The 22,815-nt window shown below is 51.5% G+C and overlaps 1 protein-coding gene across 1 annotated transcript; it reads right to left on the reverse strand.

The window, feature by feature from the left end:
• Positions 1 to 1,737: 1,737 nt before the first annotated feature.
• polr3b (polymerase (RNA) III (DNA directed) polypeptide B) lies at positions 1,738 to 22,725 on the reverse strand. The gene is made up of 28 exons (XM_062461119.1): positions 22,587 to 22,725; positions 22,276 to 22,308; positions 22,076 to 22,132; positions 21,866 to 21,930; positions 21,622 to 21,697; positions 20,395 to 20,495; positions 20,121 to 20,212; positions 19,842 to 19,959; positions 19,067 to 19,175; positions 18,057 to 18,179; positions 16,844 to 16,960; positions 15,792 to 15,926; positions 14,323 to 14,484; positions 13,995 to 14,195; positions 13,672 to 13,834; positions 12,188 to 12,341; positions 11,631 to 11,705; positions 10,381 to 10,479; positions 10,096 to 10,223; positions 8,844 to 9,053; positions 8,184 to 8,342; positions 7,789 to 7,906; positions 7,356 to 7,498; positions 3,779 to 3,882; positions 2,843 to 3,009; positions 2,635 to 2,748; positions 2,012 to 2,185; positions 1,738 to 1,915 (listed from the first exon to the last, which is right to left on the reverse strand). Exons 1-28 carry the CDS (start codon positions 22,656 to 22,658, stop codon positions 1,786 to 1,788), a joined length of 3,399 nt encoding a protein of 1,132 aa, XP_062317103.1. The 5' UTR covers positions 22,659 to 22,725; the 3' UTR covers positions 1,738 to 1,785.
• Between the last annotated feature and the right edge of the window lie 90 nt (positions 22,726 to 22,815).

A 22,815-nucleotide genomic window follows, 5' to 3' on the forward strand; every position in this document is an offset into this window, starting at 1 on the left:
ATTTAGCTCCCCTGCGGTCACAAAAACAGAAATGTTTACCAGGCGAGACAAGTGTCAAATGCACTTCAATCACTTTCAAATATCAGGTCAGTCAAGTCCAATCAATGATTGTAGTTGTTTTTAAGCAGATTTGACTTACCATTTCTGGCCTGCCACCATTTCTGGCCTGCCAGCATCACCCTGAGTAAGGGGGGCGGCGGGGTGGTGATTCAAAATCCACCATCCTACAGTATGGGCAGGGCGACACAGGACCATCTGACAGCTACACCAGGGAAGACCAGAAGGATTGAGTTTGGCCAGGCTATGGTGCCCGACGAGGATCAAAAAGATTTCAGTCCAGGGAGAAGCTGGCAGTCGTCCCCTTCCTATCAAGCCTGTGTCAAACCATCATTAGACCCTGCTAAGACAGGTGCAACAGCAGTTCCCCCCTCCCCACACAACCCTCTATCGGCACCATTCTACTGATGTGAACTGCTTTTGTCCAATCAAAGGGCTGACTGTGGGGGTCAGTCTTTGAGGTGTGTATATGTTGGTGGTATTAACCAGGAAGGGGGCAGGCAGTGGGGGGGTCGACACAAAACAACCTTTTCTCCAACTGTCAGTGAAGAACTAGGTTGTAGCAGTACTTAATCAGAGGGCTACAATACCTCCCTTTAGTGTTCTCACACTGAACGCGTCCCCTGCTCTGTCAGGCATTCAGCATTGGAGACCACCTCAACGTCAGACTGCCCGGAAAGGTTGGAGGTCCTCCTGCATCCAACACGTAAATAGACTGGTCTGCTCACATCAGCAGTAGGCTAACCTGATCACAGTGTATGTCTACAGTAGGTCTGGCTGAGCCATGGTTCCAGAGAATGTCTAGATATAGGTACCCTGGTTACTGAGTATGCAAGGTATATAGTTACCCTGGTTACAGGTACCCTGGTTACAGAGTATGTCTAGGTATATTGTTACCCTGGTTACAGGTACCCTGGTTACAGAGTATGTCTAGGTATATTGTTACCCTGGTTACAGAGTATGTCTAGGTATATAGTTACCCTGGTTACAGAGTATGTCTAGGTATATCGAGGCATATAGTTACCCTGGTTACAGAGTCCGTCTAGGTATTACACATGTGGATGTGTTATCATTAGAAAAGGTTGCCGAATGTGGTGCAGACATGCAGTGATGTTTTGCATACAAGACAAAAACAAACATGAAATAGTAGAGGTAAAATAAGTGTATGCAATCATAGTTTAATATTTACAGTACATACACATTATTATAATGCAATCACCTAGGAAAACTTGCATTACAAAAACCATCAACCAACATGAAAATGAACTAAATCAAACAAAAAATATTTGCACGCCTACATGTCATAGATCTGCTAGCAAAAATAAACAAACAAATGGTTCATAACTGAGATTCCAATAAAAAGCACAATTACTTGCATATCATGTATTGTAACTGACCCAGGCCTGTTTAACTGGTGTCAACTGAGATAGTCAATGTTGCTTGTTGTTTTCCTCTAATTCTGATCCCCCCTTCCTTTTCTCTCCTCTACCCTCATTTCCCTTACGCTCTCATCCCATCTCGTTCTTTTCCCTCTCCCTCTCCCCTCCTGACCTATGACCCCTCCTCTCCTCACCACTCCTCTCCTCTCCTCTCCTCACCACTACACTCCTCCTCTCCTCTCCTCTCCTCTCCTCTCCTCTCCTCTCCTCTCCTCTCCTCTCCTCTCCTCTCCCTTCCTCTCCTCTCCTCTCCTCTCCTCTCCCCTGCCCTCTGGTCTCCATCAGCAGCTCAGTCGTTGTAGCGGGCCAGTTTGAGGCGAGGCACGATGTTCATGGACTGCAGCTCCTGGAAGAGCAGCTTGCAGGCGTAGGGGATCCTCAGCGATGACACGTGACACGACGACTTACAGTAGTGGCACCTTAGGACACGGGGACGAGATTCAAGATGAGGAAAGCTACGTGGGGGGGGGGGGGGGGGGATGAAACATCAACACTCATAATGTGAACTGGCTCACCAGCCTGAGTAACCCAGCAGGCCGCACTGCCCGCAGACGTCCACCTCGAAGGCGTCGCTGGAGATCATGAGGCGCTCCAGCAGCAGCATGCTGGCTCCGTAGCCAATCAGGCAGTCCCGCTCCATCTCCCCCAGGCGGAGGCCCCCGTCCCTGGAGCGACCCTCCGTGGGCTGTCTGGGAGGGTCAGGAAAGAGAGAGGCAGAGAGAGAGACAGAGAGAGAGAGGCAGAGAGAATGAGAAAGAGACAGAGAGAGACAGAGAGAGACAGAGAGAGACAGAGAGAGAGAGAGACAGAGAGAGACAGAGACAGAGAGAGACAGAGAGAGACAGAGAGAGAGAGAAAGAGAGAGAGTGAATCACAGAGAAAAGAGAACACCAAATTGCCAGTCTTGTACTATTTAAACCGGACAAGGACAAAGTCAAACCAATGGGACACGTATGGTGGAGTTCTACCATGCATTTACAAATACAGAGCGTTCCCTGCCCTTCTGATCCTTCATTTCCTGCTGCACTACTATATGCCCTACTTGTCTGTTGCGTTGGATTAAAGCATCTGCTGAATGCGTAGGGTAAAACGTAAACAAAGCTCAGCTATGACTCGTCTCTCCTGTAGGCCGTCTCACCTGGTAAGAACAGCCCTGGGTCCTCGGGCACGGGCGTGCATCTTGTCCAGGACCATGTGTTTTAGCTTCTGGTAGTACACTGGTCCATAGTAGATATAGGCCTCCAGAGGTTCCCTGAGGCGCAGTCACACAACCTTATCACACACTTGGCTTCTAGTTAGAATGATTCATTGTCGACAGAGAAGGTTACGTGTGTGTGTGTGTGTACCCGGTAATGCCAGAAGTGACGTAGTCTTTGCCCTGGTAGTTGTAGCCGTAGCGGATCAGGTCCTCACACACATCCTTCACCTTGCTCCCTCCGAAAGCCGTGCCGTAGTGGAAGCGTCCATCTAGCACGCCGGCCTTGCCCGCCAGCAGCTCGATCAGCTTCCCCACCTGGCATGGAAAACACCGGAAACACACGACTGGGGTGTGACTCAGGGGGGAATCCAACCGTTTTCTCAGAGGTTCTCTTTCCAGGATTCATCTCCTAACATACTTGTTTGACTTTGAAACGCTGTGGTCAGGGGATATATATATACAATGAACGAAGCTGTCAAATATTTTGTGTTTGGTTAGGGGTAACGGTCAAGGCAGGAAGAGCCTTTGACCCCTGACCTCTGACCCCTGCTACTTTGTGATGGTGGTAGGGTGGTGATCCTCCCTGAGCAAACATAGCAATGGACTGGTCATGACAACCAGCCAGGGAGGAGCCCCGGTTTCCAGGCAAGATCATAGCACAGCTGTCTGAACCGAGCTGCTACCTACCCGGAACCCTGACCTAGGCCATTAGACCACCTGGAGTTATGCTTCTGGTATGAAGCCTCACAAACCCACCGCTGCCGTCTATTCGGCTGGCCGCAATAAGTTTGCTACCGTTTCCACAGCAACCCAATTCTGTGGCGGTAACAATGAGCGGGGCAGCGGATGGGTGAATGGGGGGGCGTGTCCTGTAGGCCCGTGACAGGCTGGAGAACAGGGGAGATAACGAGGGGTTTGGCTCAGCTACTGAGAGACAGACGGCTTCAGGCCAGGGTACAGGCCACACATATTTTAGAAGTATGCGTGTATGTGTGACACAGTCATTCTGTAAGGGCGGTTGTTGTGCACTGTCATACTTAGGGAGTGTGTGTGTGTGTGTGTGTGTGGGGGGGGAAATACGTACCGTCATTCTGGAGGGGTACCCATGAGGATTCATGATGATGTCAGGACAGATACCCGAGTCGCAGAAGGGCATGTCTTCCTGGGGCACTATGAGACCACACACACCTGCAGCGGAGGAGAGAGGGTTCGTAACACATCCACAGCTCTATGGAGGAGAGGGTTCGTAACACATCCACAGCTCTATGGAGGAGAGGGTTCGTAACACATCCACAGCTCTATGGAGGAGAGAGGGTTCGTAACACATCCACAGCTCTATGGAGGAGAGGGTTCGTAACACATCCACAGCTCTATGGAGGAGAGAGGGTTCGTAACACATCCACAGCTCTATGGAGGAGAGAGGGTTCGTAACACATCCACAGCTCTATGCAGGCCCATCCTCATTTTAGCAGTCTAGTTGAAAGGACCTGGGTTTGACACGGAGGAAGGGTGCCGGGCAGGGGGGGAGGGGTGCAGGGGGGCCCGGTAGCTGGGAGTGTTAAGTGTGAGGGCAAATGTTTGCTGAGGGGCCGAGGCACTCTCCCCTGGCCAGGGCAAACAGATCACCGGCCCATTTGCAAATGAAAGAGGGGGAAAAGAGAGGGAGCCGGGAGGGGGGGCAGGGGGGGTGGGGGGGAGCAGGAAGTGTAGGAAGGTGCTCTGGATGAGGCCAGGATTACACGTCCACGACTGTGCAGAGGAAGGGAACGAGAGCTCGACTGGACAGGAGGAGAGGAAACCAGACCTGTGTCCCCCGACTGGACAGGAGGAGAGGAAACCAGACCTGTGTCCCCCGACTGGACAGGAGGAGAGGAAACCAGACCTGTGTCCCCCGACTGGACAGGAGGAGAGGAAACCAGACCTGTGTCCCCCGACTGGACAGGAGGAGAGGAAACCAGACCTGTGTCCCCCGACTGGACAGGAGGAGAGGAAACCAGACCTGTGTCCCCCGGGGACAAAACCCCCCCTGGATGGGTTGCAGGAGCTGGGGGTGAGGGTGGGGGGCAGCAGCTTGGGATTCAATGCTAAGAAAAGGCCAAACACACCAGAGCCCCGATAACAGAGGGAGAGAATGAGAAAGAATTCGAAAGAACAGGGAAAGAGCAAAAGGGAGAGGAAAGGGCAAGAGGGCTAAGGACTAAAGGGGGATAAAACAAGGGAAAAGGGAAGAGGTAGAAAGGTAGAGGGGTGTCGAGAAGCGGAGGGGGGGAGAGAGAGAGAGAGTCCCAAGTAGACATCCTCATTGGTGTTTGTTTTTGTGTGAAAGTGAATGATAAAAGAGGCATGAAATCAGCAGAGAAAGGCGAGACAACAGCTAGGGTCCCTGAGCCCTCCATCACCCCTCCACACAGACCGACACTGGCGGCTCACACAATGGCCCGCTCTAACACTGCCCCCCCTCTCCACAGCCAACACAGCTGTGTGTGTGTGTGGGGGGGGTCACCGGTAAATAATTAACTTATTCTGCTCTGGTGACCACAGTTTATGAGGCTAGCCAGGGGTGTGAGATTTAATAACGTAGCCAAACTCCAAAATAAATCAACAGACAACTGTTGTTCCAGTTGTTAAAGATGAAATTGGAACGTTACGTTTGTAAAACGAAAGTCAAAGTACCCTGCTCAGTACCTGAGTTGTAGCACTCAGCTCAACTCAGATTAAACTACATCAATCAACTAGGGAGTATCAAGCTGCTACATCAGCCCAGCTCCCCTCCAGCCCAGCTCCCCTCCAGCCCAGCTCCCCTCCAGCCCAGCTCCCCTCCAGCCCAGCTCCCCTCCAGCCCAGCCCAGCTCCCCTCCAGCCCAGCTCCCCTCCAGCCCAGCTCCCCTCCAGCCCAGCTCCCCTCCAGCCCAGCCCAGCTCCCCTCCAGCCCAGCTCCCCTCCAGCCCAGCTCCCCTCCAGCCCAGCTCCCCTCCAGCCCAGCTCCCCTCCAGCCCAGCCCAGCTCCCCTCCAGCCCAGCTCCCCTCCAGCCCAGCTCCCCTCCAGCCCAGCCCAGCTCCCCTCCAGCCCAGCTCCCCTCCAGCCCAGCTCCCCTCCAGCCCAGCTCCCCTCCCCTCCAGCCCAGCCCAGCTCCCCTCCAGCCCAGCCCAGCTCCCCTCCAGCCCAGCTCCCCTCCAGCCCAGCTCCCCTCCAGCCCAGCTCCCCTCCAGCCCAGCTCCCCTCCAGCCCAGCACCCCTCCAGCCCAGCTCCCCTCCAGCCCAGCACCCCTCCAGCCCAGCTCCCCTCCAGCCCAGCTCCCCTCCAGCCCAGCTCCCCTCCAGCCCAGCTCCCCTCCAGCCCAGCTCCCCTCCAGCCCAGCACCCCTCCAGCCCAGCTCCCCTCCCCTCCAGCCCAGCTCCCCTCCAGCCCAGCCCAGCTCCCCTCCAGCCCAGCTCCCCTCCAGCCCAGCTCCCCTCCAGCCCAGCACCCCTCCAGCCCAGCTCCCCTCCAGCCCAGCCCAGCTCCCCTCCAGCCATAAAGTCCTGCCTGTTCCTCTCTTCTCTCCCCCAGATCTCCTCTCCTCTCTCCCCCAGATTTCCTCTGTAGCTCAGGGCTCCTCCCTGCCCCTCCCCCAGTACTGCCCCTCACTCCACCACTCTGAGACAGGGACGTGGCCCCCACCCCACCCCTCCCTGCTCCTGACCACCCGGTGGCCCAGCCCCTTAATGAAGGGAGTGAATTATGCGTGGCGCCAGTTAGCTCACCGATTAAACCATCATACAGCCCCCTCCTCCCCCCCTCCGCCCCCCCTCATCCTCCTCCAGTTGACGGCACAACCGGGGCCTGTAAACAATTTTCCCAGGACTGCTGGGGGTGTAACACATTTGCATAGTCTGGCATGGCACAAAGAGCCAATTAATTGAAAAGCCGCTCTAGAAACATGAGATGGAGGGGGGGGGGGGGGGCGGTTGGCAGAGCTGGCAGAGCTGACTTGGCTTAACACACACACTACATGCTAGCCCAGGCAGACACACACACACACGCTAGCCCAGGCAGACACACACACACACACACACACGCTACATGCTAGCCCAGGCAGACACATACACACACGCTACACGCTAGCCCAGGCAGACACACACACACTGCATGCTAGCCCAGGCAGAAACACACACACGCTACATGCTAGCCCAGACAGACACACACACTACATGCTAGCCCAGGCAGACACACACACACACTGCATGCTAGCCCAGGCAGAAACACACACACGCTAGCTCAGGCAGACACACACACACGCTAGCCCAGACAGACAAACACACACACGCTACATGCTAGCCAAGGCAGACACACACACACACTACATGCTAGCTCAGGCAGACACCTATAACCTTGATACTTCAGTATCAGGCTGAAGTATATGCCCAGGAGGGTCAGAGAGCCCAGACACCAGAGATGCTGTAGAAGCAACAAGCTACGTTCCCTGACAGGCATCCCCTGCCATCTGTTGAGCAGCCAACAGTGTGGGCTGTAGATTGTGGAGACTGTGTAGACGCGAACTGTGGCTGAACGCCGGGCGAACTGTGGCTGAACGCCGGGCGAACTGTGGCTGAACGCCGGGCGAACTGTGGCTGAACGCCGGGCGAACTGTGGCCAAACTGTGTCTGGGAGGGGCTTCACCTTTCTGTCCGTGACGGCTGCTGAACTTGTCTCCGATCTCCGGCCTCCTGGTCTGCCTGAGCAGGATCTTGATGAGGAACGCGTCGTCGGCGTTGGAGGAGATCATCACCTTCTCGATGTAGGAGTCGGTGGAGCCCTTGTAGCTGTCGCGTGGACGACGACAAGACAACAGTTAGAAACACCTCGGCGTCACAGACTGACGTTCTCCACACTCGTCTAACCCTCGCTATGTGACCAGCCGTAGCCCATCAGACACAAAGACGCAGTTGACATGGCGAGGAGGGTCACACCACATCTCGATCCTAAATCAGCAGCTTCACACTGAGATGCTTGATGAAGTCCAAACGAGGACGTGGAGGAGGAGAGAGAGAACAGAGGGAGGAGGAACAGGAGAGGGGAAGAAGGGGGAGGGGAGGACAGCTGGCAGGCTCACCCGACGGGCACGTCTCTGTACTGGGGCTGGCCAGGCTGGGTGCCCCCCTCCAGGGGGGTCTGGGTTACGGTGGGCATGGACTTGTTCACCAGAACCTGCTTGTTCTCCACTTTCTCTCCTGGGACATGGTGAGAAGAAGACACGCATCCCAGACAAAAATGAAGGCCAAAATTCTCACACGAACACCTTGATACGAGCCATATGTGCTATGTGGCGTCAAACACAAGGGAAACATGTATATTACAGCACTACAACAAGTCAGATCAGACAGAGTTTGGCAGAGAGAGAGTAGCGTTGCAGAGTAACGCCACTTACGGCTAGCTAATCCCGTTCTGCACACCCGGGTCTACAAGTTAGCTTGATCCACTGATAGAGGCAAGCTAGCCAAGTCTCACCAGGGGAACAGATGCCGTCGGCGTCCAGGATGCTGTGTCTCCAGATGGGCTTGCGTGTGGCGGCGTCCAGCATGGGACCCATCACCTTGTCGAAGGTCTGGTTGGTGTAGCGTCTCAGCGTGCACTTGGCGTTCTTGTAGACCAGGCACCTGCCGAAGCCTGGGGGTGCGTGACGGGGGGTTCAAAACATGGTTAGACCTGGGGCTAGGCCCTGACAGGGTCATGGTTAGACCTGGGGCTAGGCCCTGACAGGGTCATGGTTAGACCTGGGGCTAGGACCTGACGGTCATGGTTAGACCTGGGTCTAGGCCCTGACAGGGTCATGGTTAGACCTGGGACTAGGCCCTGACAGGGTCATGGTTAGACCTGGGGCTAGGCCCTGACAGGGTCATGGTTAGACCTGGGACTAGGCCCTGACAGGGTCATGGTTAGACCTGGGACTAGGCCCTGACAGGGTCATGGTTAGACCTGGGTCTAGGCCCTGACAGGGTCATGGTTAGACCTGGGACTAGGCCCTGACAGGGTCATGGTTAGACCTGGGGCTAGGCCCTGACAGGGTCATTGTTAGGCCTGGGCTAGTCCCTGACAGGGTCATTGTTAGGCCTGGGCTAGGCCCTGACAGGGTCATTGTTAGGCCTGGGCTAGGCCCAAAGAGCTCACCTCTGTCCAGGGAGGCTTTGTTGAGAATCAGGGCGTCCTCAATGTCGTATCCACTATAGCTCATCACGGCCACTGTGGCGTTCTGCCCCGCCGGCAGCTTCTCAAAATCGATGAGCTCAATGGTCTTGGTCTTCACCATGGGTCTCTGGGGGTAAGCCAGCAGGTACATCAATGTGTCGATGCGGTTCCTCTGGTTGTAGCCAATCGTACCTGGGAAGTGATAGATCATGGAGAAGATCAACAGCAGCACAGCTCGAGTGCCACACGGGTCGACGACACAACACAGTCGCAGATAAACCGTGACGCCACTCAGCGACACTGCAGCTCGGCAACCAACACAGCCTGAACAGCAGCTCAACAACAAACGCAGGTCAACTACAGTTCAGCTCAACTGCAGAAAGTTCCAGGCTCTGTCTTCCTGCAAGGGTTAGGTAGGGAAGAGGGGGTGTGGGTTAGGGAGGAGAGGGAGGGCAGAGGGGGTGGGGGTTAGGGAGGAGAGGAAGGGAAGAGGGGGGGGGGAGTTAGGTAGGGAAGAGGGGGTGTGGGTTAGGGAGGAGTGGGAGGGCAGAGGGGGTGGGGGTTAGGGAGGAGAGGGAGGGCAGAGGGGGTGGGGGTTAGGGAGGAGAGGAAGGGAAGAGGGGGGGGAGTTAGGGAGGGAAGAGGGGGTGTGGGTTAGGGAGGAGTGGGAGGGCAGAGGGGGTGGGGGTTAGGGAGGAGAGGGAGGGCAGAGGGGGTGGGGGTTAGGGAGGAGAGGAAGGGAAGAGGGGGGGGAGTTAGGGAGGGAAGAGGGGGTGGCGGGGCGACTGGGCTCCATGTAGCGAATGTCAACAGTGTCGTTTTAGTCAGTTTGGGTTACCGGGGCGCCCAGGGTGTGCATTCTGCCCCGCAGCTGAACAAACTGAGCGAGCACAGCCGGTAGAAGCACAATGACTGGCTAATGACACTCAGGGTGACTGGCACAGAGAGGGCCTCCGCACACACATCCCACAATACAGCACCGACGTAACAGCCCTGGGTTTGATGTCCATGCGCATACACACGCAGGCAAACACTCAATCACACACACACAAATGTATTCTGACAAGATCATGTGTGTGTATGAGGCACAGAGGGGGACTGATTAAGGATGCTTCTGTGAGGGAATGTGAGTCATATAGTGTACATAACTGACTTGGCCCCTTTGAGTGTCTGTTGAGAGTGTACTGTAGTGGATATTCGATAACACAGAGCAGTTTCAGAATGTTTGTATTACCCATGGCCTGCTTGCCCATCGCACACTGGTAGGTGTTTCTGGGGGACTGGTTGTGGTGGGGGTAAGGGATGAGTCCTGCACACACCCCCAGCAAGGTGAAGGGCTCAATCTCCAAGTGGGTGGTTTCCCTATAAACAAAGAAGCGCATTCTGAATACTAATCCAACCAATGGATCATTGGTCATTCTCATTGATCATTGAGAAATAGGCAATGTGACACTAAGTTTCAAATCTCGTTCTGAGGAGGTGGAGAGTTTGTTGTGGAGTCGGCGCTCCGGACCCTCACCCTGTGATCATGTGTTCGTAGAGCGCGATCTGGCAGTCGTTCTCCTCGTTCACATCCAGGTACTCCACCAGGCTCTCGTGGAGGAAGTCCTCAAAGGTTCTGACCACAAGAAATTACAAAGAGACATGTGACATCTGTAAACGGTTTCCATTAAAAAAAGTATTTTCCTGGTAATTGGATATTAAAGGCAGGGTAGGCAATGTTGTTGAAAAGCACTTTGTCATATTCGCTGAAATAAACTTCACATCCTGATAGCAATCAATAAATCTAAAGGTTTGACAGTAAAATTAAATCAATCCGATATCTGTGGGTGTCGCAGGACTGTAATAAACATGACCAGTCATTAAGGTCGGACAGGCACTAATGATTAGACGGCATTCGGACCAAATGCAATGATTTGATGGGCTACTTGTCTGTCTCCCTCCCGGCAGTATTCAGGCAGCACATTCATGTTTTTTGGGGGAGTGGTCTTTAAGGGAAGAGGTGGGATATTTTGTTTTGAAACCTTTCAAACTCAAGCAAAAATTGCTAGGTTTGCAAAACTTGCCTATCCTGCCTTTAATATAGTTTTGGTGACATGACCTTCAATTGCACTGCAATTCCAATTTACCTAAAATGTTGTTACCATAGACCTTTTAATGGCAGTTGCTGTAACCTTAAAGTAAAGTGTTGCCGAAATGAATGTCAGTTATAAATGGGAGGACGACCCTCGATCATCACTGTACAACTCAGGTCTACCTATATCCCTGTGATGACATCACCGTACGTACCTATATCCCTGTGATGACATCACCGTACGTACCTATATCCCTGTGATGACATCACCGTACGTACCTATATCCCTGTGATGACATCACCGTACCTAACTATATCCCTGTGATGACATCACTGTACGTACCTATATCCCTGTGATGACATCACCGTACGTACCTATATCCCTGTGATGACATCACCGTACGTACCTATATCCCTGTGATAACATCACCGTACGTACCTATATCCCTGTGATGACATCACTGTACATACCTATATCCCTGTGATGACATCACCGTACGTACCTATATCCCTGTGATGACATCACCGTACGTACCTATATCCCTGTGATAACATCACCGTACGTACCTATATCCCTGTGATGACATCACTGTACATACCTATATCCCTGTGATGACATCACCGTACGTACTTATATCCCTGTGATTACATCACTGTACCTAACTATATCCCTGTGATGACATCACTGTACGTACCTATATCCCTGTGAGAGTTCCTCAATGTGGCGGTTCTTCACCATGGGCTGGCCTTTCTTCACGATGATGTAGGGCCTGCAAATCCAGATGTGAAATAATCATCACCACATCAACAGTGACTGTCATGGTTGTATGGTTGTACATACATACGTGATTCATCTCCAAGATGGATGTAGACTTACAAAATTACATCTTTATTGGTCTAAAAATACTATATAGATAAAAAGCAGACTCAACATAGCTCCATGTGCTACCCCCTGTCCCAGGCCCTGCCCCCTCTGCCCCCCCTGGCCCAGGCCCCCTGTCCCCCCTGGCCCAGGCCCTGCCCCCTCTGTCCCCCCTGGCCCAGGCCCCCTGTCCCCCCTGGCCCAGGCCCTGCCCCCTCTGTCCCCCCTGGCCCAGGCCCTGCCCCCCCTGTCCCCCCTGGCCCAGGCCCCCTGTCCCCCCTGGCCCAGGCCCTGCCCCCTCTGTCCCCCCTGGCCCAGGCCCCCTGTCCCCCCTGGCCCAGGCCCTGCCCCCTCTGTCCCCCCTGGCCCAGGCCCCCTGTCCCCCCTCACCTGCACAGGCGGCCCCCGTCAGAGGAGATGTAGACGCAGCGGTCCGTCAGGTTGGTGGAGATGGACACAAACTCGTTGATGAAGCCTGCCCTCCTCATCAGCCTGAATGTGCTGACCAGCTTCGGGTGGTCCCTGATGACCCCCAGAATGTTACCTGTGTGTGGGGGGGGGGGGGTGTAGACACACACACAGGAGTGTTAGACGCACACACAGGGAACTACACAGAACAGCATGCACCATTCTACACAGAACATTCTCAGAGTATGCCGAGAGCTTTCAGAGTCTCGGGGGTTTCGACACCTGCTGCTGTTACTAATTAATTAAGCGGCAACGTTATTTGACAAGTTATCTGCGTCTCGAAATAAATAAAACATTCCTGTAATTAACTGTCCAAGGTCTATGTTAAGACACTGTAATACTGACTGCTGGCGTTCAATTAATGACTAATCTGAAAACACACTGTACAGCACACAATTGTTTTCTGTAAACTGGGCACAGTATTTTGTCCTTCATGTTTGGAGGCATAACATATATTCAAAGTTAAGAGTCTTCTCATGTTGTCAACTACAGAGGAAACAGTGAATTGAAAGAAAATGTTGTGCGCCGTATTAGTGTGAACCTGAAAACCCAGTGTACGGTCGGTACTGTTGTGTCTGTATCTGCTACTGTTATGTGTCTGTATCTGCTGGGTCTGTACTGTTATGTGTCTATCTGCCGTGTCAGTACTGTTATGTGTCTGTATCTGCCGTGTCGGTATTGTTATGTGTCTGTATCTGCTGTGTCGGTACTGTTATGTGTCTGTATATGCCGTGTCGGTACTGTTATGTGTCTGTACTGTTATGTGTCTGTATCTGCTGTGTCGGTACTGTTGTGTCTGTATCTGCTACTGTTATGTGTCTGTATCTGCTGGGTCTGTACTGTTATGTGTCTATCTGCCGTGTCGGTACTGTTATGTGTCTGTATCTGCTGGGTCTGTACTGTTATGTGTCTATCTGCCGTGTCGGTACTGTTATGTGTCTGTATCTGCCGTGTCGGTATTGTTATGTGTCTGTATCTGCTGTGTCGGTACTGTTATGTGTCTGTATATGCCGTGTCGGTACTGTTATGTGTCGGTACTGTTATGTGTCTGTATCTGCTGTGTCGGTACTGTTGTGTCTGTATCTGCTGTGTCGGTACTGTTATGTGTCTGTATCTGCTGTGTCGGTACTGTTATGTGTCTGTATCTGCCGTGTCGGTACTGTTATGTGTCGGTACTGTCATGTGTCTGTATCGGCTGTGTCGGTACTGTTATGTGTCTGTATCTACCGTGTCGGTACTGTTATGTGTCGGTACTGACAGTGTCTGTACTGTTATGTGTCTGTATCTGCTGTGTCTGTATCTGCTGTGTCTGTATCTGCTGTGTCTGTATCTGCTGTGTCTGTATCTGCTGTGTCTGTATCTGCTGTGTCTGTACTGTTATGTGTCTGTATCTGCTGCGTCGTCACCATTGAGGAAGACCAGGAACACGCTGGGGTAGGAGAGCTCCTCTCCACACAGCAGGTTGACGTCCTCCACGCCAAGGTTAAATGCCAGCTTCACAATGGGGCCGTCCTCCATGTCCGTGGTGATGTGGGTCATCAGGGCTAGGTTCTTCACCAGGCCACAAGCCTAACACACACACACACACCAAGGTAGTGTTGGAGGTCCAGGGGTAGGAGTGTGTGTGTGTGTGGGGGGGGGGTAGATGTACAGGTCAGGTGCAGGTGTGTGTGTTTGGGGGGGTAGATGTACAGGTCAGGTGCAGGTGTGGGCAGTACGCAGGACTCACCTCCCCCTCAGGGGTGTCGGAGGGGCACAGCATGCCCCACTGGGAGGGCTGCAGGGAGCGCGGCCCACTGACCTTCCTGGTCTTCTCAAACTGGGACGAGATCCTGGTCATCATGCCCAGCGCCGAGATGAAGGACAGCCGGGATAGGACCTGGGTCACGCCCTGGCGGTCCATCTTGAACCTCTTCAGGGACCAGTTACCCTGGTAATAAGGTAGCAGGAACACGTGACCATCAAGGGAAATGTCTGAGGTGCAATTTGTAATGTTGGCCGACGGTGATGTCGGGGTTGCACCCATCCTGGGCAGACGGAGGCGCTAGGGCACCCACCGTGGAGATGGCGTTCACCATGCCGTTGGTGATTTGGTCTTGGCGCATGTGCTTGACCACGTCGAACTGAGCGGCCCTCTGCTTGGGGATGATCTGGTCGGAGATCTTCTTCAACTCCGAGTTGAACTTTTTGAAGAGGTCCTCAAAGAGCAGAGACAGGAGCTGGTGAGAGAGGGAGGGTGAGAGAGAGAGAGAGAGAATACAAGAGAAGGAGAACGCTGTCAATGGAAGATAAGACCACTCCTCTCAAAGCCATCTCCTCCTCCGTTGAACTTGATGAAAGGTTGTTAACATCTGTTCAAGAGGATCTGCTACTCTTAAGTGCAGAACTTTTCCACGTTCCTCTTGCGTTCCTGATGCCAACTGAGCTGGAGTCGTCCCCGCGCCTGCTGATCAAAGATAGTCCTGCCTAGGCAGAGACTCCCAGCTGTGTCCCCCCCCATCACTTCCTTATCAGCAGAGAGACAAGGCCAACAGCGCTGGCTTTAATAAGCAGGTGTGCCAGGCTGGTGATAAGTATGACCTGGCCTCAGTCCCAGGTCTCTCTGCTCCTCCGCCCCCCACCACCACCCTCGACCACATTAGCATACTGCACAACAAACAAGCAGAAATTAATAAAGAAATTAAGCTTCCGCCACAACAGCCGGGCCAATTAGTTGAATGTCAGAGAATCATAATTGGAGCAGTGAGGAGATTGGGAGTGTGTAAGCTCCTGCTGAAAGGAGCCGCTGCCCCCCCCTCACCTCGATCCCCCCCCCCCCCTCCCTCCCCCCCACGGTCCCTCGCTCCCCTCAGCCTAGGCAGGCTGTGTGTGTGTGTCTGTGTGTGTAAGGGGGGTTGGGGATGAAAAGGCTGAAGACAGAGGTAATTACATTATCAGAGCCCCGGCCTTGAGGATTAGCTCAATCGCTCCAGTCAAGGCGGCCATTCTTTTGTCACAGTGCTGAAAAATCCCTCTCCCTGCTTCCCGGCCCCGGGATTTGGGTGCCGCTGCATATCTACCCCCCCCCCCCCCCCCCTCCCGACAAAGCCAACCAGGAAGGGGGAGTAGAGAGGGAGGGTGTTTGTGTGGGGGGGGGCACAACAAAACAGAGCAAAACAAAGCGGGGGGGAATAATGTGAGTATTAATACAGCTGAGAGCGAGAGAGACAAAGGCCCAGGTGAGAGATCAGGCAGAGGGGGATTGGACCCATTCGAACTGCCATCACAGAACACTGAGAGAATGTGTGTATGCATGCTAGATCGTGTGTATGACGCTTACAAGTGTGTGTGTGCGTGCGTGAGAGAGAAATACTGTGAAAGAGACACAGAATATGTGTCTGTGCGTGCATGTACAGTATCCGTTTGAGACACGGTATTCATTTTGTAATGTGTGCATGTGTATGCGAGAGAGCATGTATGATGATTACAAGTGTGTGTGAGAGAGTGAGTGTGAGAGAGAGAACATTTGACAAGAGTTGGCATTTACCTGTCCCGCCAGCTCCAGACGCTTGTTGCCATAGTAATCTCTGTCGTCCACCTTGTTCTCCCCCTGTGCCAGTATGACACGGCGCACCATCACCGCCAGGTACACACACTTGGCTCGGAAGTTAAACTCCTTCACCTGCAGGAACACAGCACATTAGTGACACCTCCATGTTAGGATGAGGGACAGAGAGAGACCCACAGGTTAGGATGAGGAACAGAAGGAGACCTACAGGTACTTGGGTTAGGATGAGGAACAGGGAGAGACTTACAGGTTAGGATGAGGAACAGGGAGAGACCTACAGGTTAGGATGAGGAACAGGGAGACCTACAGGTTAGGATGAGGAACAGGGAGACCTACAGGTTAGGATGAGGAACAGGGAGACCTACAGGTTAGGATGAGGAACAGGGAGAGACCTACAGGTTAGGATGAGGAACAGGGAGACCTACAGGTTAGGATGAGGAACAGGGAGACCTACAAGTTAGGGTGAGGGACAGGGAGAGACCTACTGGTTAGGATGAGAAACAGGGAGAGACCTACAGGTTAGGATTAGGAACAGAGAGAGACCTACAGGTTAGGGTGAGGGACAGGGAGAGACCTACTGGTTAGGATGAGAAACAGGGAGAGACCTACAGGTTAGGATTAGGAACAGAGAGAGACCTACAGGTTAGGAAGAGAGACAGGGAGAGACCTACAGGTACGTGGGTTAGGATGAGGGACAGGGAGAGACCTACAAGTTAGGATGAGGGACAGGGAGACCTACAGGTTAGGAAGAGACAGGGAGAGACCTACAGATACGTGGGCTAGGATGAGGGACAGGGAGACCTACAGGTTAGGAAGAGAGACAGGGAGAGACTTACAGGTACGTGGGTTAGGGTGAGGGACAGGGAGAGACCTACAGGTACGTGGGTTAGGATGAGGGACAGGGAGAGACCTACAGGTACGTGGGTTAGGATGAGGGACAGGGAGAGACCTACAGGTACGTGGGTTAGGATGAGGGACAGGGAGAGACCTACAGGTACGTGGGTTAGGATGAGGGACAGGGAGAGACCTACAGGTACGTGGGTTAGGATGAGGGACGCCAGGAGCTCCCGAGCCTCCTCCATCTTGGTTTTCTTGGGTCCACCCCACATGCGCTGGCGCCGGACTTTATTACCAATGTATTTCAGTGCCTGGAAGGTTGAAACACACAGGAGTATTAGAACGCACAATATGTGTACTATAAAAACACTGTGTGACACTGTGTCGTGTACACAGCAAACAACATCTGCTCAGAATACTGAATACTCAAGACATCCTAACTCATCTGCCCATATCCATCCAAACTATGCAATTCAGTTCCTAATCAAGCTTAATTCTTAAATCATTGGAATGTGTGGGATATATCAGTGTTTATCTAAGGAACAAAAGATAACCAAATGGACATTCTAACGGATTAAAGTTGTAGCAGGTCAAGTGAACCAAAAAGGTCATGACCTTGGGCTAGTAACCCCCAGCGACACCCACCCAGCCTCCCTCACTCTCTTACTCTCCCTCCTTTCTCAATCTCTCTCTCTCTTTCTCTCTCTCACCCACACACACAACATTCTCACTTTCTCTTATACACTTTCACTTTACATCACACACACACACACCTGAGACACACCAGTATCAGCAGTACCCTGCTCTCCTCTGCTATGAATGAAGGTCAAAGATCAGACAGAGATTCTTCCAACCAGACCACCCACCCAGCCGAACACTCCTAACCATGCAGTCAGATATTGCTGTTGCACTTGTCTTTTAAAACAAAGCGTATTTGCTCAATTTGACTTATATGGCGTTAGAGATATGTTATTTTATTGTACCATACTAACTATACACACTTTTTGTAAGTTGCTTTGGGGGAAAAAAGTGTCTGTTAATGAATAATGTAACTGTATTTAAGCAGCAGCACTAACGACTGCACATATCCACTTGTGCATCTGAATCTGAAGGATGTCCAGTGCATCCTGGTCTGCAGGTGTCAAGTACCTGGGTCTGGTACCTGGGTCTGGTCCCTGGTACCTGGATCTGGTACCTGGGTCTGGTGTATGGTACCTGGGTCTGGTACCTGGTACCTGGGTCTGGTGTATGGTACCTGGGTCTGGTATCTGGTACCTGGGTCTGGTCCCTGGTACCTGGATCTGGTACCTGGGTCTGGTGTATGGTACCTGGGTCTGGTACCTGGTACCCGGGTCTGTTACCTGGTACCTGGGTCTGGTACCTGGGTCTGGCACCTGGGTCTGGTACCTGGGTCTGGGTGAAGATCTGGGCCTTCTGACACTCCTCCAGGCTGGGAGCAAAGTTGGCCATGACGTGCTCCTCCGTCCCGATCATCTGCACAATCTCCTGGTCGCTCTCCACTCCCATGGCCTGGAGGGGGGAGGAGGGAGGTCAGCAGGGGCACCACGACAGGGAACATTAAGAAAGAGGTAAGAAAAGAAAAGGGAGAGGGGATCTTGTCGAGGGGGAGGACAGAGAACCAGAAGGGTGGAGAGAAGGAGGGGTTGTCTGGGAGAGAAGGAAGAAGGTGGATGGGGAGGTGCAGAGAGGGTGAGAGGTGATCTCACTAAAGGAGAAAAGTAGAGAGGGAGTTGTGGAGAGGAGAAAGGATTAAGCAAAGGTGAACTAGAAAGAAGGGAAGGAAGGAGGCGCGGCGAAGAGAAGGATGAGGGAGAGGTGATCTGGGAGTCACTTGCTTCTCTGGCATTTGCTTATGCAAATATGGAGCTGTGGGAACGAGGGGGGGTGGAGGGGGGTTCACCCAGGATGCACAAGTGCAAGGTAAACAGCTGGTGGCAGACAATGGTGGTACGCTCGAAACAAAGCTGCTTCAGTACACAACACTGCTGAGGGGGGGGGGGGGACGACGACTTGACAAGTGTACCAAAATATTATAAATAAGGCGACAAAGTTCTTTTGTAACAACTTTGTGACAATCATTTAAAAGAAAACATGCTAACTTAATTCAGTACACAGGTTTCATTATGGAACATTACTTAAATTGCACTAAATACACAAATTGAGACACATTCAAGTTTCAAAACCCCAATTCAAATATGTTATTTCTAGGTCTACATCACCCTCTGCTGGAGAAATATATTAGTGTTTCATTTTGATGTATGTTGTGTGTGTGGCACCTTTAGATTGTGTCTTTTCACTTTGTGTGGGGTTCTGGGTTTATGGGGTTGTGTGTCTTCAATGCCACAGTGTGTGTGGTTGTGTATGTTGTCTCATAGTGTACGTGTGTGTATCTGTACCTTGAATATGATGGCGATGGGGGCGTCCTCTGAGAGCGTGTTGTGTCGGAGGTAGAACCTGCCCTGCTTGACTATCATGTTGGTCCTACTTTTCTTCTCGTGAGTGGAACTGTGGGGAACCAGAAGCTGTGGTCAGAAGGCCCACTACCCAAGGCTGTGGTCAGAAGGCCCACTACCCAAGGCTGTGGTCAGAAGGCACACTACCCAAGGCTGTGGTCAGAAGGCCCACTACCCAAGGCTGTGGTCAGAAGGCCCACTACCCAAGGCTGTGGTCAGAAGGCCCACTACCCAAGGCTGTGGTCAGAAGGCACACTACCCAAGGCTGTGGTCAGAAGGCCCACTACCCAAGGCTGTGGTCAGAAGGCACACTACCCAAGGCTGTGGTCAGAAGGCCCACTACCCAAGGCTGTGGTCAGAAGGCCCACTACCCAAGGCTGTGGTCAGAAGGCACACTACCCAAGGCTGTGATCCACATGCCTTTATCATATTATCTCCTATTAAAGAAGACAGACTACAACCACAAAGCAGTAAGCAAGACATCACACAATGATGGTTTAACTGGATGTTTACACTGACAGACTTGCATCTTTCTAAGTCACATGATGCTTTCTAACAAAGATACAATTTTTTTGGGTGGAGAGTCATAATTCTTTTAGGACAGTAAGTGAGGACAAAAATGTGTTCAGACTATTAAATGCCCGTGCCTAATTGGACCATCCTCATCAGGGGGCGTGTCTGAGTGGAACTGGACGGTGGCATGTTTGCGTGACAGCACCTGGTGACAGAGGCTCCCACGGTTCCTTTCCTGTCCTGCTCGACGATGATGCGGTTCTTAGACAGCTGCTCCTGGATCAGGATGACCTTCTCCTGACCCTTCACTATGAAGTAGCCCCCTGCCCGTACAGGAGAAGACACTCAGACAGACATAGCCCACCACAGATTCAACCCTAACCCTGCCCGTACAGGGGAGGACACTGGCAGACACACATAGCCCACCACAGATTTAGCAGACCTCAGGCTGTCTAGGTGTTTGAGCCGGTGTTTGGGCCAGTACCTGGGTCGAGAGGGCACTCGTTCAGCTTGGCGTACTCCAGGGGGGTCTTCCCCGTGAGGACACAGTTGGAGCTACGCAGCATGATGGGCATTCTGGGAGAAAAGAACAGCCAAGAGGATATTGGGAGAATGAATAAACAAAGACAAACAGTTAGCGACAACACAATGTAGCCCTTCCATCACCACAACGAAGCCTCCAGCCCAGTCTAGAAACAGATGATTAGAGTATGACGTAAGAGGGTAGAAGGGAAGGGTGGATTTGGGCAGCTGCCTACCGTCCAATGGGAAGAGCGTTCCGGATGATTCTCTGGCTGCCTCGCGTGTACTCGATGTCCACAGTGATGGGCGCCGAGTACGTCATATCCCTCAGGCGACACTGGCGGAGGGGTAACAGGACGTGGGTCAGCTTTAGGATTGTACTAAACACTACTAGTTAAAGAAAGAGTACTAAACACTACTGGTTAAAAGGAACAGTCCTAAACACTACTGGTTAAAGGAACAGTCCTAAACACTACTGGTTAAAGGAACAGTCCTAAACACTACTGGTTAAAGGAACAGTCCTAAACACTACTGGTTAAAGGAACAGTACTAAACACTACTGGTTAAAGGAACAGTAATAAACACTACTGGTTAAAGGAACAGTAATAAACACTACTGGTTAAAGGAACAGTCCTAAACACTACTGGTTAAAGGAACAGTCCTAAACACTACTGGTTAAAGGAACAGTACTAAACACTACTGGTTAAAGGAATAGTACTAAACACTACTGGTTAAAGGAACAGTCCTAAACACTACTGGTTAAAGGAATAGTACTAAACACTACTGGTTAAAGGAACGGTACTAAACACTACTGGTTAAAGGAACAGTCCTAAACACTACTGGTTAAAGGAACAGTACTAAACACTACTGGTTAAAGGAACAGTACTAAACACTACTGGTTAAAGGAACAGTCCTAAACACTACTGGTTAAAGGAACAGTCCTAAACACTACTGGTTAAAGGAATAGTACTAAACACTACTGGTTAAAGGAACAGTCCTAAACACTACTGGTTAAAAGGAACAGTCCTAAACACTACTGGTTAAAAGGAACAGTCCTAAACACTACTGGTTAAAAGGAACAGTCCTAAACACTACTGGTTAAAGGAATAGTCCTAAACACTACTGGTTAAAGGAACAGTCCTAAACACTACTGGTTAAAGGAACAGTCCTAAACACTACTGGTTAAAGGAATAGTCCTAAACACTACTGGTTAAAGGAACAGTCCTAAACACTACTGGTTAAAGGAACAGTACTAAACACTACTGGTTAAAGGAACAGTCCTAAACACTACTGGTTAAAGGAACAGTACTAAACACTACTGGTTAAAGGAACAGTCCTAAACACTACTGGTTAAAGGAACAGTACTAAAACGGGCAAGTCTGGGTTTGTTGATATTCTTTATCAAGTGACAGGACTGTCATGACACAAATGCATGAGTGCCGTGTTGCCCTTTACCAACTGACCTCATGAGGAGAGACCGGTCTCGTTACGTTGAAGCTTTCCTCCACGTCAGGCATGCCCACGTAGATGTTGAGATATCTGGAGAAATGGGCTGATGTTACTGCAACAAGCCATCACACTGACAGTGCAGTCAGTGTGATGTGCAGTCCGGTTGTGCCAGTACTGAACATACCTACTAATTGAGGCTTTGATATAATTCATAACAAATGACGTTAAATGGCTGAATATGATGAGATATATGCTCACTTCAGGTACCACATGGGATCTGCGTCACTACTGATCTTCTCATTAGCCTTCATGATCTTCTTTATCTGCACAGGGAAAGGAAGATGTCTTGTTCTCACAATAGCCAATAATGTAACTGACAATGAACTGGTTTTGCAGAGAATATTCTAACATAACAGGGACATTATGAGATCAAGTGCGAGAGATGGCCCAGTGATTATCCTCCCTCACCTCAACATTGATGAAATAGTTGAAGGAGTCGATATGTTGTTTCACCAGACCTTTCACCTGCAGTGACAGTTATACCAAATTCGATTTTAGGAAGAGGAAATAGTGACAACCAAATACTTTCGAGGACTAACAGACCCTACATAGGCAGATAACAAATAAGGATACGAATGGAATATTAATATTAAGAGAAACATCCCTACCTTGAGGAACGCTGGCAATAGTTTCCACTTTTCCTGTCAACAAAGTAATTCATGGGAATCAAAGCATGACACACAGCACACTGTTTTGGTCCAAGCTTTCTGCACGGTGCTACAACATTTTAACAGTCAGCTACACTTAAAAGTTGTGTAGTATTTCTCAGCTTTTAGCACGACGGTACTCAAATGAATTGGATAATGCTAAAGCTGCTAGCTAGATGGCTAGTGGCAGTGAACTTTACATCAGTGTTTCAGAAGAAGCCAACATAATCGCGTGCAGTGTGCTCCATCAAGTCGGACCATACGTTACCTACCTCCACAGTGTTGACCGGAGCCGCGAGCTGTTGGGGACTCATGTCCCCAAACTCTTCTCCAAGCAATTCCATTGCTTTGTATGTAAATAAGTGTACACACTCAGTATTATCCTGACATATCAAACAATGTTACACCTTTGCAGTCACTTCGGCGTGTGCCCCTGATGTGTCGCAGCATAAACCGTCCGTGTGCAACAAAGGGCAACGCGGCGAAGACAACAGTTCTACA

Source organism: Osmerus eperlanus, chromosome 5, assembly GCF_963692335.1.
Source record: "Osmerus eperlanus chromosome 5, fOsmEpe2.1, whole genome shotgun sequence".
NCBI lineage: Eukaryota > Metazoa > Chordata > Actinopteri > Osmeriformes > Osmeridae > Osmerus > Osmerus eperlanus.